We start from the raw sequence: 19,782 nt of genomic DNA on the forward strand, positions 1-19,782 counted from the left end.
TGACCATATTTTGATCGTTCTGAATCTCTAATTAAAAAAAAAAATTTTTTTTTAAACATTCATTTTTGAGAGACAGACAGAGAGACAGAGCACGAGCAGGGGATGGGCAGAGAGAGGGAGACACAGAATCCGAAGCAGGCTCCAGGCTCTGAGCTGTCAGCACAGAGTCCGAAGTGGGGCTTGAACTCATGGGCTGTGAGATCATGACCTGAGCTGAAGTCGGACGCTCAACCGACTGAGCCACCCAGGCGCCCCACTGTATCTCTAATTTTAACACAGTGTCTGCCTTGTAAAAAGCTCTCATAAAATGTTTGTTAAACTGAGCCCAAGATAGTATTGGACAGCAGCGTCCAATAATGAACTGTATCAAAGAGACTTTCATATAGTCAATTGATTTGTCAGGTATAGGTCAATATTGAACTTCTGGCTTTTATTTGTATAGTTTATGACAGACTCTCCTCTGTAAACTCCTACATAATTTCTTCTTAATAGCAGCTCCCAGTGCTGCCCTCACGGGCTCGCTTCCCTAAATAGAAACCTTTAACATTGTGTTTGGAATCGGAAAGGGCTCTGTAACTCTTTAAATACAGATGTGCTACATGTCAAATTTAAATACTGTTGCTGAAATACCAGTTTACTTGGATTGAATAAAGTAGTACAATCAAGTGACCAAGACTTGCACATAGCATTGGTAATAACCTTAGTTCTTTTCTAGTAATAACCTTAGTACTTGGTGACTATCCTGATATGCTTACTATGTAATCAATAATACATTAATGTATTTTGAGAATCAATTTAGTGCTTGGTGTAGTTTTTATATTCTAATTGGATATTTCCCTTTTTTTTTTTTTTTTTTTTTGGTGGAGGCACTAGGCATATTCAAAGATATTACATACCCCCAAGAAACTTCTGGTTATTTAGCATTTGCTAATTTAATAAACCGTTATAAATGGTTTTATGGTTTTATCAATTGATGGCCAAATTTTAAACCATCCTTAGACATCATTTATTCCTTGGTTTCATTAATTTTCATCAGGTCCTCCTTAATCTGGCAGCAAAAGGGAAACAAGGTCTACACCTGATATTTCCTCATTCCTAGTCATCACAATGATATATTTGGACAATTTTAAAATACCTTGCCTCAAAAAGAGGAGTCCCTACTGTCTTTTTGCTCTACCTCAATACTAGTGGTATTTCCTTCATATTGTATAACCTCTGGAATACTTTCTTTGGTGTTTAATGTTTACAAATATCAAGTAGTGGAAATGCCCACAAATAACATCTTAAGGAATATCAGTGAGTTTAAGTGTTAGATATTAGGCCTTTTGCTCTCATTCCATGTAAGCTAGAGTTAGTGGTGTATACACTAGCTCAAACAGTGCTTGTCTGTTTTTCTAGAGTGTCACGTTGCAAGTGCTGACTTTTCCAACCCTTCCCCTGCTCGGCATTCTGGCTAGAACTCGCCCACTCACTGCTGGAGTATCTGTGTTGTGGATTATTCTTTCCCAAATGTGTGGTTACTGTTGGTGTGTATTTTCCCGAGATGAACCTCATTCTGTTATCTATCTTTGAGAGAGATTTCTTGAGATTTGTATATGCTTTTCTAATTTGTGTTTCACCCTTTTTATGGCATCATCTGCAAAAGATGTGTATTTTCTCAAGGGAATGCCTTCTTCAACGTCATTAAAGAAAACATTAAATATAAAAGGTTCCCACAACATTTCCTTCAGATCCAACCCTATATACCTCCCCAATACTGTGAAGCTAGTCTGAATCACCCTTTTTCCTTTTTTTAAATTTATTATTATGATCTGTGGACTTGTTCTCAATCCAGGAGATAATAGGATACATATAGTGGCCACATTGGATTCATGGGTAAATATTGAGGAAACCAAAAACCGAAGTTGTCCTGGGTCTCCAGTGATGTTTTTCAATGTCTAAGACATACAATCCCAATAATGAGGGTGGCAGTGTTTATGAATTAACCTGTCCCTGTTTGAACCTTCGTGCCCTTCCCAAAGCTCTGTTTGCACAGCTTGTTCTGAAATGCTCATCTGTAGACTAAAATTCTCACCACTGTTTACTCTACATGATGTATCTTTGTAAGTTTGGGGTCAAACGATTTAATCGGATATGGGCTCAATCTACATCCCATGCATCTCCATGTCACTGTCACACGATGACATACTGAGTGCTACTTTGTGGTTTGGTCTTCCTCTCTGGAGGATGTCTTCCCCTGTCTTGTCAAAGAGCCTGGAGATTCAGAACTTTACAGTTCTATCTACACTGCGAGCCTCATTTTATAATGAAACAGCTAAATATCCACTTTTTACTTAAATAATTCGATAAAAATGTTTCAAAATTGTGTTTTGCTTTAAATAGACCGTTTGCTGCATATTTTTTTCCCAGACTCTCTGCCTTTGACAAGTTGGGGTCCCCCATTAGACATTTCATTAGCTCCCTAAATATCCATCACAGCACTTGGCACACCTACAATTTATAATTAAATTAATTACTTGAAATATGTTTGCTACTCTCGACAGCCTAATAGACTCCACGGAGAAACCAGCATGGTTTTGTTCAGTACTTTCTACTGAGAATGAGCACAGAGCCTGCCTCATAGAAGGAGATCAATAAATCTTTACGGCTGCCTACCTGATTTTAGGAGAAAAAAGCACGCAAACTATTAAGAAGACATTGTCATTGCCCCTGATTTTAGGTAAAACTACACCTCAATTGTTTTCTATGAGGACAAAAGGACCTCCTTCAATCTATCTCAGAGAGTGAAAGCCAAAAATGAGTTAATAAATCCCTAGTTAAGCACATGGCTGGATTCTCAATGCATGGCAAACATAGAAGAAATAGAAGACATGGTCATCTGAAGAGCTGATCACGGATCTGAGCCACAAGAGTTGCACTCACTGTCTCGTAAATGCTTTTCCATCTGTTAAGCCTGTCATCTCTTAAGAACAGATGTGCTATAGGCAAGGGTCACACCCACTCTGAAGAATGAACTCTTCCAGGGCTAGAAAAAGAGTGCAGTTAGCAGTCTATTCTTATGGACTGGAGGCTCTAACCCAATACATATTCCTTTTTTTCTATTCCAAATTTCTCCTTCTACAGCCATGATGAAGCCACAGGACACAACCATGAATCTGAGCCATCATTCCCTTATTTAGTTATGTTAACCCAGCTACCAGAAAGTGTCAGAAGTATAATCATCATCATTTTATGCCAGGATTTTATAAAACTTGAACCTCAGCTAGTGTCTCTGGCTTTCTCTCCCAATCTAACCTAGTCCCCAAATGTCTCTAGCCTGTGTCTAAGTCTGTCTTCCCTAAATATCTGCTATGTTTACTGTATCACTCTCCTGCTCCAGATGTTACTAATACTCCCTATTAGGTATCATAATGTCCAAGGTCACCTACCTGGCCTTCAGAGCTCTTGAACTGGCCCTCACGTCTAAGTTTTGTTTGGTCTGTTTTGCTTCCCACAATGGAGCTGCTGGTCTAGATATTCACGTCACTGTGTCTCACAGAAACTATTGCTGCAGCCTCAGTGCCTGCCTGGTATATGGAAAAGACTCCACAAATGATGGCAATGTTTATAAAGCCTTCTCCAAGTCATTCCGGTCTTTTCTTTTTCTTTCTTTCGATTTTCATTACATGATAATCAGCATTGCACCACTTGGGATATATTGACTCTAATTGATTTACTATTTTAGCTACTTCATTTTCCTAAACAGACTAAGTTTCCAGGGACCAGAGACCGTGCCTTCCATTTTCTCTGTGTTTTCAAAAATGCCTGGTATAGATAAATAGAAAGCTGTTCTACAAACAAAAGTTTAATATTTCATTTTTGAGTATAATTTATTATAACATATTTGCTGTGTCTTTATCTCCTACAGTTGCATATTTTTATAGGCCCTTATATATACTGCACAGTTTCATAAAAATGACACAAAATCGTAAGTTCATGTTTGAAGGCAACTCGCATCTTCCTTTTTTTGTTTTGTTTCCTTGTTTTTGTTTTTTGTGTTTGTGGATAAGGAAGATAATGGTCAGCGATATTAATTGATCTGTCAAATGCAAAGTTATAAAGCTAGCCGGGAGCCCCACCAAACCAAGGAAAACTGCTAATGTTAAATAAAATGAAGAAATGGGGTTTTTCAAACATCCTAGCATGTAGTCTATTAAGACAGGTGTATATATTTTTCTAATGTCTACAGAGAAAATGTAATACTACCATTTACTTTTTATTATAAGGGGAAAAAAATCTTGCTTCCCCAGAGTTAGAAATACTTTAGCAGAAATGAATTCATTTAATTTCATGCACTCCCTGGAAAGAAATTTGGAGAACATATTAACTCCATATTACACATAAAGATATCGTCCAGAGAGTTGAAGGGAAAGGGATCAAGACTGTTCACCAAAATTGGTGGTTAAGACTCTAATCCCCTCATGAGAAAGCCACATCTGTCCGTGGAACAACATAATGGGTTTATAAATACGATCTGGTATAAAATCATGTTTAGATTAAAAAAAAAAAATCACATCAACATCTTCCAAAATCGTTCTTTACTAAAAACGTTCAGAAGAACTGATATATAAGAACAAGGAGACAAACAAAGAGGGAAATCTGGATGTTATTTCAAATTGTCTTATTTCTTTGAACCATGTGATTACATAGGCCATCAGATGGTGAAAGATGGAATGATTCGTTTCTTTCTTGTCTTTATGAGGTCTGGAATAGTAACTATTTTTTCCCTGGGATAAATTTTAAATTACTATGGAGAGAAGGGCAATATAAAAGATGAGAGCCACTGTAGAAATTCCCACATGGTCCTTAGGGGGATGTCCAAGTAACCAGCAAACCTCTCCTCAGAGAAGTGTTTAACTGTTACACGGTTAATCCATTTGGAACACCTTATTCAAAATGGAGACACAAAAGAGACCCGCTGTACAGTTTTCTACTTCAACTCCCAAGAAGACAACCACGGATTAGGTGACCAGAGAGACTACTTGGAAACTTCCATGCCTGTGGTTGTTTCTGAATCATGAGATAAAGTTGATTTTCAATGATGTGGCTCATGCTTCAGCAATGTTTTGCTTTAAACAGATGGACCATATGGAAACTATGAACTAGCTTCGTACACAGGACCATGATGAGCCAATGAAGCATTTTTATGTTTTCTGTCTCTATTCAAGTGGCCTAGTGAACAGTATACTATCGAAAGACACGGTATATTATGTGTCTTTGTTTCAGTTCTGAGTAGTGCTTACTTTTTATGTTAAAGACATTTTCAATACAAGGATCAAAAAACAAAAACAAAAACAAAAAACAAAAACAACAAATCTTTCATTTAATGAAAAAGGCCTGAAATATTTTAGATGTTAAATATACTCCAATTCTTCCCTCAAGGTACCAGCTTGCTTTTGATGCATCAGTAAAGACACGGTCCAAAAAGGGGTAAACAGTTAAGAAAATCATCGATGTCAAAGATCTTCTTTCCAACAAGATCCAGTGATAAGCTTTTTAAGACTTTTCTGAAAGATTACAATTACTCCCCCCCACCAAAAAAAAACCCAATAAAATTATGATACCAATTTGCTGAGAAGTGGAAGACACGCAAAACTCACTAGACAATTAGCCTGGAGGATAGAGAGTTTTCATTCATGGCTTGCTGCTTTAATAATTATTAGAGGAATAACACACATTTCACTTCAAGATTTAAAAAATATACAGTAATTTTTTTTTCCTGGATTGGGCTTAACATTTAATGAAAAACCGGTGGGTGAAAAAAATTACAGTTGTTGGCACAATACCAAAATGGAACAAATGAACAGCACTTATGTGATTGCATGTTTTGTGTAGGACGTGGGAGGGCTGCAGAATAGCTGAAATTAATATGTGGAAAATAACTGCACTGGTTCCTTGGAGGTATTCAGAAACTATCATATGCACTCACTCAGCTTGTAAATCTTTGCAAAGGCTATGATGAAAAGTGATCGTGTTTCATTATTATAATTAAAACACAGTGGTCTCAGATGCTTTTCTTAAGAAGTAATTGTCTGAGACATAGATAATATGAGTATAGTTGTTTAAAAAGAAGGAGAATTTAAGGAACTATAATTTTATGCTATTTTTCAAGGAGATTTATTAAAACATAATTAGGTTGTTTGCACTTAGGATGGAATAACTAAGTTTCCCCATATAATAAATGAACCTCCTATTTTACAGATTATAATTCTCAGCGTCAGTTTGGGGTTTTTTTCGATCACAGAAAACCTTGTAGGAAATTATAAGATTTATGCATCCCAATTCAGTACGGTAACTATGGGGGTGCCATATTTGTGCTGTTTCATGGCAGGTCAGCAAACCAAAGATCACAATTAACCAACTTTTATTCTTTGCTACAGGTATGTAGGTTTGAATATACTGGTGATCAAAAAGTGAATCTCTAAAATTATTTTTAAAACAACAAACATTGATAGTCATATGAAGCAATCTGGACCCGGACAAAATAGTTTTCTACATACTCTTTCATTCTTACCTGGCTTTAAAATTTTGAAAAGGTTTTTTTTACCTGTTAGTTGTGTCTTAGCTAATGGCTATTACCTATCTCTATGAAAGAGATGTTTAGCAATTGAGATCAGAATCCCATTTTTGTGATTCTTAGTCTTTTATTCACTCTAAAAGCCTATATTTAATTTTATAAGTTGTCTGTCCTCGCTGGTAAAATCAGCTATACAACTACCCAAACTTGTTTTCTCTTGGAACCACTTCTTCTCTTTTACAAGAACTTAAAAACCAAAAAACAAAAAACACAAGAGCTTTGAGGGCAGGAGCACAGTTTTAGGAGATATTTGAACTTAGTACTTCAGGTCCCATGAGACACCCTACATGTACAGCCCGTGTCTAGAACAGCACAGGGAGCAGCAAAACATTTCCCACAAAATGGCATCTTTGTTTGATGTTATGATTTTAAAAGGTGTGTCTTTTTTTTTTAAATGTTTTATTTATTTTTGAGAGAGAGAGAGAGACAGAGTGTGAGCAAGGGAGAGGCAGAGAGACAAGGAGACACAGAATCTGAAGCAGGCTCCAGGCTCTGAGCTGTCAGTACAGAGCCTGACGCGGGGCTTGAACCCAAAAACTGTGAGATCGTGACCTGAGCCGAAGTTGGTCACTCAACCGACTGAGCCACCCAGGCATCCCTAAAAGGTGTGTCTTTTAAGATGTGCTTTGTTACTTATAAAAATTAAAGGTTTTCTTAGAACCATCATCACATAAATATTTGTATGCTATTTGTATGACATAAAGGGGACATGGCCTTCTTAATTATTTCTCGTGCCTCTTTTTTAATTTTGCTAATTGCTCCTTCTATTAGCTCAGCTGTCTCTCTGACAAACTTGTTCTTCTTTGTCAACATTCAAATCACAAGCTCATATGCTGGAGCACGAGATCATTTTTATGCAAAATAAATATGCATCTCTCATCATTTCAATGGGACATGACACATTTTTTCCCACATCAAACTATATGAGTCCACGTCCCACATACAGCCTAAATATCAAGAGTAGACTTGGGGTGCCTGGGTGACTCAGTCGGTTAAGCGTCTGACTTAGGCTCAGGTCATGATCTTACCATCAGTGAGTTCGAGCCCCGTGTCAGGCTCTGTGCCGACAGCTCAGAGCCTGGAGCCTGTTTCCGATTCTGTCTCCCTCTCTCTGCCCCTCCTCAGCTCATGCTTTGTCTGTCTGTCTCTCTCTCAAAAAGAAAATAAAAACATTAAAAAAAAAAAAGAGTAGACTTAAAATGTACTGCACAGTAAACATGGGTTTTAAGGAGACCTACTAATTTTAACTATAGGGTTTAAATATTTAATGTACTGCTAATATCATTGTTTCATTCTGCCTGTTGAGAGAGAATAACTGTCATTCTTCTTAATGGTGCATCACATTCTTCAGGTCATTGGAAGGAGCACCATTCTAAATTTATCTACACACAAGGGCAGCATGAAAGAACTCTGCCTTCTACACACAGTGATGCTACACACACTAAATGCATTTCCAAACACATGTAATTTTTTTCCCATTAGTGAGATCAAGCTAAATTCCATTTTTAAAGTAGTTATAAAACAACAAGCTAATGCCAAGTGTAACAGATGTGTAAGTAGTGAATCTTTTCCCCTTCTTCTTTTAGCTGTCCTATTCATTTTGCAGGTGATCACTGGGGTCAAAAGGAACATGGTCTTACAGCTTAATTCATACACTGGATGGAGAAGGTGGTTTCAAAAGTTATTGGCCTCTATGATATTTGCACATCTCTTCTAGGTAACAGTGAGGAGAACCACGAGGAAAGCAACTTTATAAATATAAAGGCACAAAGAAAATTGAAAAAAAGCAAACAACAATTTTGGATGTAACACAGGAGATGACAAATGGTGTGAACTTTTCAAAAACGCTCTACAAAATAAAACAGCATTATTCAACAAAACACAACAAAATTGGGAAAAGAAACAACAAGACATGAGACATGGAGTTGTCTGAAAGCAGTCATTACGGACATAAGCCACACAGAGGATTTCTCGTTCTTACTTGCACAAGTATCTTGAGGGGTTTGAAAGGTCTTTCACCATGAAGCACTCGCCTCCATTCACACAGAAAGTTTTCTCCTTCTCTGCACACTTTACAAGATGGCTTGTTCCGGTTGTTGACGTAGATGTAGCTGGATAGAAGATAAAGAAGGGGAAGGTTTACATGTGTCTTTCCCTCTTCTGAACAGCCTTTACTCTTAAATTCTCTTAAAAGGAAGAGTTCGCAGAAAGTGTGACGGATGTCACTTTCAGGTTTAACAAACGACAGCAAAAAAGAAAGGTACTTTCTGGGTGTAATTAAATGGAATAGAATTACCAAAGGGTAACTGCAGTTAATTAATTTAATTAGAATGAAATAGAAAAAAATGCTTAACATTTTTTATAACCAATATTTTATCTTCTAAGGAAGCTGGAAGAGAGAAGACCTATCACAAATAAAATATATTTTCCAGGAAGGCTCAAAGGTAATGATATAAAGTCATGTCAGGGCAACTGATGTTCAGTATCATTTTTGAATGGCATCTACTTATTTAATTTGGAAATTACATTTTATATGCATATTGACCTTATAGTTTTTAGATACATGTATCAAAGAAGAATACAAGGGGGCTTATTTGTTTCTAATAAAAAAAATTATATGTTATTAGTTGTATGTATATTAACATACAGATTAGGAGCCACTCTATTCAAAGTTTCCGTTCCACTCAGAAGACTGTTGAATGTCTGCCGCCATACTTTTAAGGAAATGGAAAGACAGTCTAGTATTACTGCAAAGGACAATAATGGCACTACAAAATGTATCCATTTTGAATCAGGAGTAGACACCGTAGTCTTAATTTTGGTTTACAGCTGTGGTAAGCTTGATATCCACCTGTCAAGCTTCAGTTATGTGAAAGCGATGTGAAAATGATGCCACCACCATTCAGCATATGGATTAAATGAAGCCCAAGCTCTTGGTCCTCAGATTCAAGAGCATTTAGTACCAGAACTTCTCCCCACTCACACCGTCAGGAACACTACATGCAGTGCTCAGTCTCAACCCCAAACAGTCTAATTTACGTAATGTTCATGACTGACATTATCAGGGTGACAAGCAGAAGCATTATGGTAAGCCAACAAAGATCCTATTGACTCTTTCAGGAAAAAGAAAAAATATATATGCATCTTTAGACAAAATTTTTTCCTTGTCTACTGACTCATTCTCAGTGATTCTTTGACTTCCTTATCACTTTCCATTTTATCATTTGCATGTGAAACTCAGATGCCCTTATTTGCTTTTGTTTGACTTCTCATGTATTAGTTTTCCACTTTCTTTGATTTTTCTTCTTCATTTCCATTGTAAGTCCCCATTTTGCTTCGTTTTGGTTTTGACTTCTCCAATTCTGATTTTTACTCTATCTGATAGAAATACTCAACGTCTGATTATTCAGTTTCCAAATCATGCAAGGCCTTTGTTCCCCTGCATCCTCCCATCTAGGGCATGTTTTTGGACCATTTCTCTACTGTCAGCATGGTTTTTATGAGTAAACAGCAAAGAACAGTCAGATTTGCCCTTTGGAGACAGATCTGGTTCAAATCCCATCTCGTACTAGTTTTGTGTCCTTGAGCAAGTCACTTAGCCACCCAGAATGCAATTTTCCCATTTTGAAAACAATGGTAATGGCACTCTTACAGGATTGTCATAAGGATCATAAATAACCTCGGTAGAGGAATTGGCATAGCACGGGCACACAATGAGTAACAGCAGGTATTATTACTGGGTAAGTAAGGAAGGTGTTTATCAATCAGATGAGCATCTCACCAGTGGAAATCTGGGGATTTCAAACATCCATGGTACTCTTGGATCATTATTATGAATAATTAAGAACTGCGTCAATTTTTTAATTACTCCAACAAAAAGGCCTTCAAAATGCATTTCAAGGTATCCTTCACCAAACAAAAGGAACCAAGGAGAATGATTTTACCCTGTATTATCAGCTATACTCTCACATCTTTGTCAGGTAGAGGGGGATGTAACTGGCATCATTTCATCTAGTAAAGTCATAGAGTAGACAACATTTCTATACATCACATAATTTTAATCTAACACTATATCTTCAAGTGAACAACTGTTCGCTTGCATGCGACGTATTAATATTTCCATCCATGGCAATTACTTTTAAAAGCTACAAGGAGGAAATGTGCCTTAAATGCTAAAGGTTTTGTGCTTAAGACTTTCAACTGCTGACAGGATACTGTGGGATGACAAATTGGGCCTGGTTTCCTTGCTGCCCCAGGTGACAGTACTCAATGGACCACCTGCAGTCTGCTGTCACCAGTCATTCCCACCGAGAAATTCTGAGCCTCCAGCTGATCCGCGTGGTCCCTGACAGGTTGCTAAGGATTACCCCTCACCCAAGCACCAGGCTCTTGAGGCTTTTATTAACAACAAGTAACCCATCATAGCCCCCCAAGAGCAGACACTCCACATTAATTAGAAAACTAACAATAAAGATGAGCAGTGACATAAGCAAGAGACAGGTACCTCGTACATATCCCTTGGAGTTTAAGATAAATAAGATTAATAAATGTATGTTAAAATCAGAAATAACACCCCTTTTTGTTTTTTCAAAAATATTTCCCCCGTGAAACGATTATCCTGCAGCACCAAGTTATGACACATTCATTTGAAAAATTCTTAGGTCATTACTTGAAGCTGGGATATTTGATGGTTAAATAATTCTGGGAGAAAACGAAGTAGCAACTAGCTTATATGATCATGGATTATTATGTTTAGCACTTCTATCCTTTAGCCGAAGCAGGAACAAAAATGATCATGGAATTGTAAAGCAGTAATTAACTCCTGGGTGATGCTAAGTGTCAGCCGACTGGGTACAGCTGTTCTGAACCAACAGCCAAACACAGGAATAAGATGTAATTGTCAGAAGAATCTGGGATGGAGATGGTGATATATGAACCCTTCACATTTTTGCCAGGTTTCCTTCCATTCTTCTTAGTTCAATACAGTGCACAGCCAGTCTTAAGCAGATCTATAAATTCTGCAGCGATATCCTTTCTCCTTGGCTCACATACGCTGTATTGCTAAGTCAGTTTCCATTTAGTAATTCTGCCAGAAATTAATGCAACAAAGGAGGTTCTTAAACCTAGCTATGGAAACGACCTTCTTTCTGGGGGAGCTGGGAGGACTGTATCAGAGGTTAAGCTAAAAGTTTTGCAGACAGAATGTGTTTTGGTATAAAAAAGAAGACCCTCATAGTTCCTCCTGGAAGTAAATGAAGGTACATCTCACCTATTCGGTACTTAATAAACCCTGCCTCTACTTGTTACTATGAGCCCTGGGTGTTCTATGCGAGTGATGAGTCACTGAATTCTACTCCTGAAACCAATATTGCACTGTGTGTTAACTAACAAGAACTTAAATAAAAAGTTGGAAAAAAAAAGAAAAAAAAATCCTGCCTCTCACCACTTTGTGACTAGTTTGTTGTAACTGGGAGTTTATCACAATGAACCGCAATTAGGAACACTGCAAAATATGCACCTACTACTTTTATGCTTGCCGTTTATATGAACACTTTATCCCAAACACACTTTGCTTGGGATGTTAGCAACTGCAATACTATAAGGAAGAAAGTATAAAGAAAGCAGTAACTTGTTACCAGAGAATGTACTTTGGAGTGTTTCACTCTTGACCTGGTCTCCCCTGGCCTATAGGTCAGGACTAATGACCATCCCCAGGGAGGCTGGACAGTTCTCAGACTTAGCCAAGGATTTGCGGACTAAGATCACCATTTACAGACTCCTCAAATCCTGCCCCTCATAATAGGGCTCCCTTTTTTCTAGCCTGCCTTCCTTCTTCCCTTCTTTCCTCACTTCCTTTCCCCTCTCTCTTTCTTCCTTCCTCCCCCCTCCTTCCCTTCCTTCCCTCCCTCCCTTCCTTCCTTTCTTCCTTCCTTCCTTCCTCTCTCCTTCCTACTTTTCTTCCTTCATCCCTTCTACAATTCTTTAATGATTGTCTATTATGCACAAGACATAGAGATAACAACTAGAGTTACTGGGGTTAAAAACTGTAAGATTGTGAACAATTCTCCCTAAAAGGATACCTTTATGGAGAAAATGAAACGAAATGAACACTGGCGTTAGCTGAGAAGAATCAGATCCCAGGCTCAATTTTACCAATTACTAGCTGTGTGACTCTCGTCTAGCTAACCTGCCTCAGTAAACTCAGCTGTAAAATGTGCTATCACAGGACTGTTGGGAAGTGTGATAAAGTACTTTGTCAGCTGCAACGCTGCATGCAAATATATGATACTGTTAATATCTATGTGGAAAAACAAAAAGTCCAGACTCAGGATATATAATCAAGCCTCAGATGTTCTTAGTAAATTATTCTTGTACAAAATATGAAGAGAGATGGTCTAATTTGCAGAGGCAACCATTGCATAATTGTAAGGCATTAAGTAAATATCAGTAATCTACTGTAACTGTATCGTAACTGCCTATTAATAACTTATAACCACCAAATTTGCCCATAAATTAAGGTGAAGAACAATTTGAGCTAAAAGAAAACCATCTTAAATGTATGATTATTCTCAACTTTTAAGACTCTTAAAATTCTTTAATATTTCTGACCCAACTTCCAAGTTACTGAATTAAATGTACTTATGATATTGTTATTATAACAGTTTAAAGTTATAAAATATAAAAGAAATAGTGTGATGATCATTGTATGTAGGACATGATATAAACTGTTTATAACTTCACATTTTGGAAATCACACATTATTGCACAGTTTTATAAATACACAATAAAAATCTGAGGACTAATTAAGTGTTCTCTATTCATCACTAAATATTTTCCCACAGAATCACACAGTATTTCCTGTAGAACGTCAGGCTCTTTTTGCTCAAGGCAGGCTGAAAAGAAAATAATGCTGGAAAGGATGGCTTACTTTCTTGCTTGTTTTATGTGGTGTTTTCCTTATCAGTGAAGTAGACAGCACCAACAGACCAGGGCCATTACACAAATGCAAATTGCTGATAAGAAGCCACTCTATTCTTCTTTGACAATTAGCAGGGATTAGGGAGATGTAGGGTTTACCCCAAGGAGCAATCATTTAGACCCTGTCTTCCCTGAGTGAATGAATCCTTATTAGCAGATTTTAGGACAATTCTGAATTGTCCTAAAAACTTTACTTGCGGAAAATTAAACTAAATAATTCTATGCAGTTTCCTCAATGAAATACACAAATTTTAACAATTTTTATATTCTAACATGAAACTGTCAATCACTACATTACAGGTTTGTTTTTCTTTTCTTCTTCTTTTTTTTTTTTTAAAGAAAACCTTACCTGTGATATCTTCAATGGCTCTGAATTTAGAAATCTGCATGCTTTTTGTGCTCTGTGAACTCCCAGTTTTTTAAAAAAAATCCTGAAAATTATTATTATTCTTGCTCGGAATACAGCTCCTTGCAATTAAGTGCTAGAAGCACTTCAAAGTCCCACTAGGGGAAAAAAGCTTACGTGGGGCTCCTGAAAATGAAGTTCTGGAACAGAAGAGGAGCAGGAAAAGCTGTGCTACCTAATACAGCTTCTGCAGATGACAAGGGAATGAAGGGAGAGTCACTGGTTTTCCAAAGGAAAAGAGGAGAGCCAGACTCAGAACTACTGAAGCACCGTCATTCTGGGTTGGCATGTTTTTCTGGGTAGTCATTCAATCCTTTGCTGAATGGCAAATAAATTCTTGAAAAGGAAAAAACGACAAGAGGAGATAAAAAAAAAAAAAAAACAAGGGGCGCCTGGGTGGCTCAGTAGGTTAAGCGTCTGACTTCGGCTCAGGTCACAATCTCGCGGTCCGTGAGTTCGAGCCCCGCGTCGGGCTCTGTGCTGCCAGCTCAGAGCCTGGAGCCTGTTTCGGATTCTGTGTCTCCCTCTCTCTGACCCTCCCCCATTCATGCTCTGTCTCTCTCTGTCTCAAAAATAAATAAACGTTAAAAAAACACAAAAAAAACAAAAAAAAAAACAAAAAAAACCAAAAAAAAAACCAAAAAAACCCACCCTGTACTGGCTTGGAGGTTCCCAGAGCCAATACAGTGATTTAAAGTAGCAAACCACGTCCTTGGCCTCTCCTCTACCGAACTCTGCTAAAGAAACAAAAATGGCAGCCAGAGAAGGAGCATCATGAGACCATAAATGAACCCAGAACTTTCTACAGTAGAAGTAGGGCATCTCATTTTATAGACCTGGGAACTTAGCTGATAAGCTAGAAGTACTTAGAGGTTCACAGACTACCCATAAGGTTAAGAGTTTGTCCAAGGAACAAGTTGATGCCAAGGGACAATGGAGATTAATTGTTATAAATGATGAACTTGGGCTTTGATATCATTTAAACACACACAGAATGGTGGACAAGAAAGAACTTTACCATATCTTATATAATTTATCCCATATTTAAAAAGAGGGTACAAATCAAATCAAAAGAATGGTTCTGTGGTCTTGAATAAAATACCTATAACAAAGAGTTCAGAGGTGGACAGGGGAAGGCTACCCAAGGTCACACAAGTGAATTAGGAAATGCTTCCTTTCTGTTTTGTTAAATGCATACTGAGGCCTAAGTAGGTTAATAAGATTGCCTTTAATTCCTCTCTGTCTTATAAGCTCTCTGCGCAGACCCTAATATTATTTCTTCCTTCTTCAGCAGAATGAAAAGTGACCTTTGGGTGTTTCTCTTCATAAAACAAAATTATAATTTTTGTTGTAACACTGATCTCATTTGTAGCTAAACAGAAAGCAGATTCTAAGTTCCCAGCAGTTGCTGAGCAAATGATTTGGTGTCATGAGATAGTGTTATCCTTAGAAAAATAAAATTGTCAAGAAAGGTTATTTTCAAACATACAAGTTGCTATCTTTTTTTCCTTTTTTCTGACAGTGCCTTTCACTCATGATACAATGTAATCACAGGCTACTACTTCTTAGAGCAACATCTCAATGACAAATGCTTTATAGGATGTCATAGATTTTTCTAAAGAAGAGGGAGGGTGAGTCTCTTCCCACAGTGGATCATTGGCTGGTTGGAGTTACAAGGGAGCTACATTTTCTTCCTTACAAAGCCAACAATAATCTCTCCTTAGCTAACAAGTCAACTCCAGAAATATATTTTCTACTAATCACTCATGGTTTTATAGAAGATTTCCATAGCTGGGAGTTGACAAAGCTTTGAACTGTCCCTTGAACGTTTTTCCATCAATACCTATTCTAAAGGAGTAAAATCCATGTAGCCTGCAAAGCAAATATCAGCAGTCCATCTGACTGGCTTAATTTGATACATCTATAGATCTCCTCAGGCTAAATGCAGAAGGCACACATTCTTAACTGTACTCTGCATTTTCTACCAGTATCAATTTGGTTGGGAGAAGGTCATGTCAATATAGAAAATGTTAACCTGTCAATTTTAAAATTAATCAAAGTTTTGAGTGCCAACAAAACAAATCAGAACAAAGAGGACTGATCAAGGATTCGGTTATTCAGTAAGCTGCTGAAATTACCATGTGACATTTAATGACATAGGTTAATTTATTCATCAACTAAAATACATTTAGAAATGAAAGTAGATGAAAGGTCAGAAGATAGAAACTAGGAGGCAAGTTCATTATCATATTCAACGATTAAAAAAATCATGGCATATCAGAAAATAAAACCCATATGGTCATTGCAATAGATACTGAATCAACATTTGATGAGATTAACAATCAATTTCTATAGAACTATCAAATATTCTTATTCCCCAAATCAGACCTGAATTTAATCAGTCATCCACATACAGTTACTAATTTGCAGGAAGTACACAGGTCAGAGGAACACATTAAAAGATACCATGGCATGCAATTAGCAAAACCCAGACCATGGAGAACTCCACAGGGCAAATAACCCAGTTTCTTCCAAGCTAAACTAAATGAGCAAAAAGAGACAAAGACAGCTAGAATTAGAGGCAGACCAATAAGGTGAAAGAAAAGAAAAATCTAAAATACAGACACACTTAAAAGAGAGTTAAGAGACATACAAACCACTCACCATGCGTGACACTTAAGTGGATCCTGATTCAAACAGTTATAAATGTCTGATATCGAATCAGGAAATCTGATCACTGATTAGATAATTAATATTTCTACAGGGTTATCATTAATTGGTATGTGTCAAATATACTGTGGTTATGTTTAAAAACAGTCCTTCTCTCTTACAGATGCATACTGAAATATTTATATATTAAATGATAACATGTCTGGAATTTGCTTTGAAATGATAACAGGAAGAAAAGTGACTGGGAGCAAAATGAAACAAACCTGATAACTGATGAAGCAGATGATGGCTACATGGAGATTCATTACACTATTCCTTGTATTTTCATGTTTAGCATATGTTTACATGTATGTGTTTAAAGATACATATATATGTTTAAAATTAAAAATGCAAAAAATATCAATTTCAGTCTTTTCGATATATGTCTTCATAAAGCAGAATTGGTATGGTACTCTATATCATCTACAAATATCTACTTTTTTTTTAAAGTCTATTATATATTTTGAGAGAGAGTGTGTGCACATGAGCAGGGGAGGGGCAGAGAGAGATGGGGGAGAGAGAGAATCCCAAGGAGGCTCTGCACTGCCAGCTCAGAGCCTGAAGCTGGGCTCAAACTCACGAACTGCAAGATCATGACCTGAGCCGATATTAAGAGTTGGACACTTAACTGATCCAGGCACCCCGACAAGTGTCTACTTTTTGCAAGCAACTTAAATCATACTAAATGCTGAGACTCTAGGAAAGCTTCCCATTAATGTAAAGTACAAGCTAAGTTTGTTGACTACCAATGCTGTAATTTAACATTGCTCTGAAAGTTCTAACCAATGCAATAAGCCAGGAATAAAAAAATTGTAGTATAACTGGAGGACATGAGAAAGTGAAATAATCATTATTCGATAGTCATTGGTAAAGTAAAAAAAGTTGTAGCCAAGAATATAGGACTGATGCGTTTCTAATCTGACCATACCATATGTCTGTTAATATGAAAGAACCCATTAAGAATAGGGAGTATAACAGCTGGCCTAAAATTATGTTACACAGGGGCGCCTGGGTGGCTCAGTCGGTTAAGGTCTGACTTTGGCTCAGGTCATGATCTCCTGGTTCATGAGTTCAAGCCCCACATTGGGCTCTGCGCTGACAGCTCGGAGCCTGAAGCCTGCTTCGGAGTCTGTCTCCCTCTCTTTCTGCCTCTCCCCAGCTCTCTCTCTCTCTCTCAAAATTAAATAAACATTAAAAAATTAAAAAAAAATTGTATGTTACACAGATGCACAAGGCAGTAAGGTTCCTCAAAGTTATGGAAGCACCTTCACAATGGGATTCCTGACAAAAGTTTTAAGTAATCTAAACTTTCAGTTAAAGGAGCCTCCACAAGAGTATAAAAAGAAGATGGGGTCTGGGCCATGCAGACATAACCTTCTGAGTGTTTCAGGTTTGAGCCAGGCCCTTGCGATGAGTGGCTCTGGAACACAAGAAGCCTGGATAATCCCTTAGGTGGCACCTGTGCAGCCTTAAACTCCCGACTGCACATTGCTACATACCATTTAGCCAAATCACAGCCATTCCACGTTTGCATCATGACTGTAAACATAAATCTCCAGATTCTGTTTCTATAAGCACCACGGTTTCCTCGCTGGGGTTAAAAGGGTGCTGCACATAAAAGAATTAAGCAGTGAACGCATGTTTGAATATATGAATCTTGCTCTGTAACACCTGGCTAATTTCAGTGGATATATTTTCCCAGAATTCCCAGGGGTACCTTGTTCCCAGGTTGGTGATCAGATTAGCAAAACACCCCTCTCTGTAACATGATGTGTTCAACTGTGTAGCTGCAGTGTTTAGGTTCCCAGCACAAATTCTACATAACCAAATAACATACGGAAATCTTAACAATTTTCAATAGTGTTATTGTCATTCATACATGACCAATCTGAAGAGGAATAAAACGTTTCCAAAAACACATAACTTGAAATGCTTCACCTCAAGAAACCTTTCTGTCCTGAGTCCAAAAGGACTGGCTGGTCCCATAACAGTTCATAGCAGGTCTTGTTTTTCTAAAGAGCATATATTTTTTAGGTTACAGATGGGAGCAGTGAAAGAGCTAATATTACAGGCAAATTCTATGCCTTTATACAAACTGGGCAAAATGATAAATTAACCCTGACTCCATTGTGAACTAAAGAGGCTTTCCTGAAAGCCTCGGAAGTTTTTTGTTTTGTTTTTAATTTCTGGGCCTCTACCCTCCAATGTAACAGGTGCCTGTTTTTCTACTGCGGGCATTGATTGTTGTTGTTCAATGGAAAGGAAATAGGTGCACACATTGAACTCTTTTTCCAAGGTACATGATATCTCTAAAAACCAGAGCAAAATCATCTTGTCTACCTGTTGTATTCACATACACACACATACACACACATATGACTTTAGATATACATACATACATATATATATATATATGTACATATATATGTATGTATGTGTGTGTATATGTTATATGTGCGTATGTATACATCATTTGGAAAAACTCAGTGGAACTCATCCTGCCTATAGTGAAACCGACAAGGGCATTGTTGAAGCACATCATTAAAAAAAGGTAGAGTCCTATCTAGGCCTGCTTGGCTATTTCCCTGTACTGCCAGAAACAGGGAATTTTAAGAAGGTCCATCCATAGCATCTTAGTTATAATTTATTAGTTTTTCTTGGTGGTGATATCTGTATATATGGCCTAATAAAACACCTCCATATCCTGCAGCTATAATAATTCAGAATGGCTTAGGTCTTCCCCCTTTTAAATCATAAACCATTTTTGTAGATGCTGCAGGTATGTGACTAATATAGATTGTTGTTCTTTCCATCTGTTACTAAGGTGCTTCATACCCCAACACTGCTTAGGAAAACAGCTTAAAGCAGGGAATCATGGCTGTTCTGTGTAGCAGCTGTAAAGGAACCACAGCTCTACAAAACCGCCTAAAACCCCACGCGGGCAAACCCAGATCCTAAAGCAGGTCCACTTTGCCAATTTAATCCCTCACATCCGCACACAATTCCTGGAAAGGAGTCAAATGTCTTCAGTGAGATTTGTCACTTACCCAAAAGCTTTCAAGAAGTCCAACAC

At 37.5% G+C, this 19,782-nt stretch overlaps 1 protein-coding gene across 5 annotated transcripts in view; it reads right to left on the reverse strand.

Moving 5' to 3' along the window:
* NRG1 (neuregulin 1) overlaps positions 1–19,782 on the reverse strand; it is a 1,105,519-nt gene that overhangs the window by 27,266 nt on the left and 1,058,471 nt on the right. For all 5 annotated transcript variants that reach the window (XM_049631635.1, XM_049631636.1, XM_049631638.1 and 2 more), the window contains one exon: positions 8,598–8,727. In XM_049631635.1, the coding sequence (XP_049487592.1) occupies positions 8,598–8,727 (130 nt within the window). The remainder of the gene's footprint in view (positions 1–8,597; positions 8,728–19,782) is intronic.

The sequence above is a fragment of the Panthera uncia genome, chromosome B1 (genome assembly GCF_023721935.1).
Source record: "Panthera uncia isolate 11264 chromosome B1, Puncia_PCG_1.0, whole genome shotgun sequence".
Classification (NCBI taxonomy): Eukaryota; Metazoa; Chordata; class Mammalia; order Carnivora; family Felidae; genus Panthera; species Panthera uncia.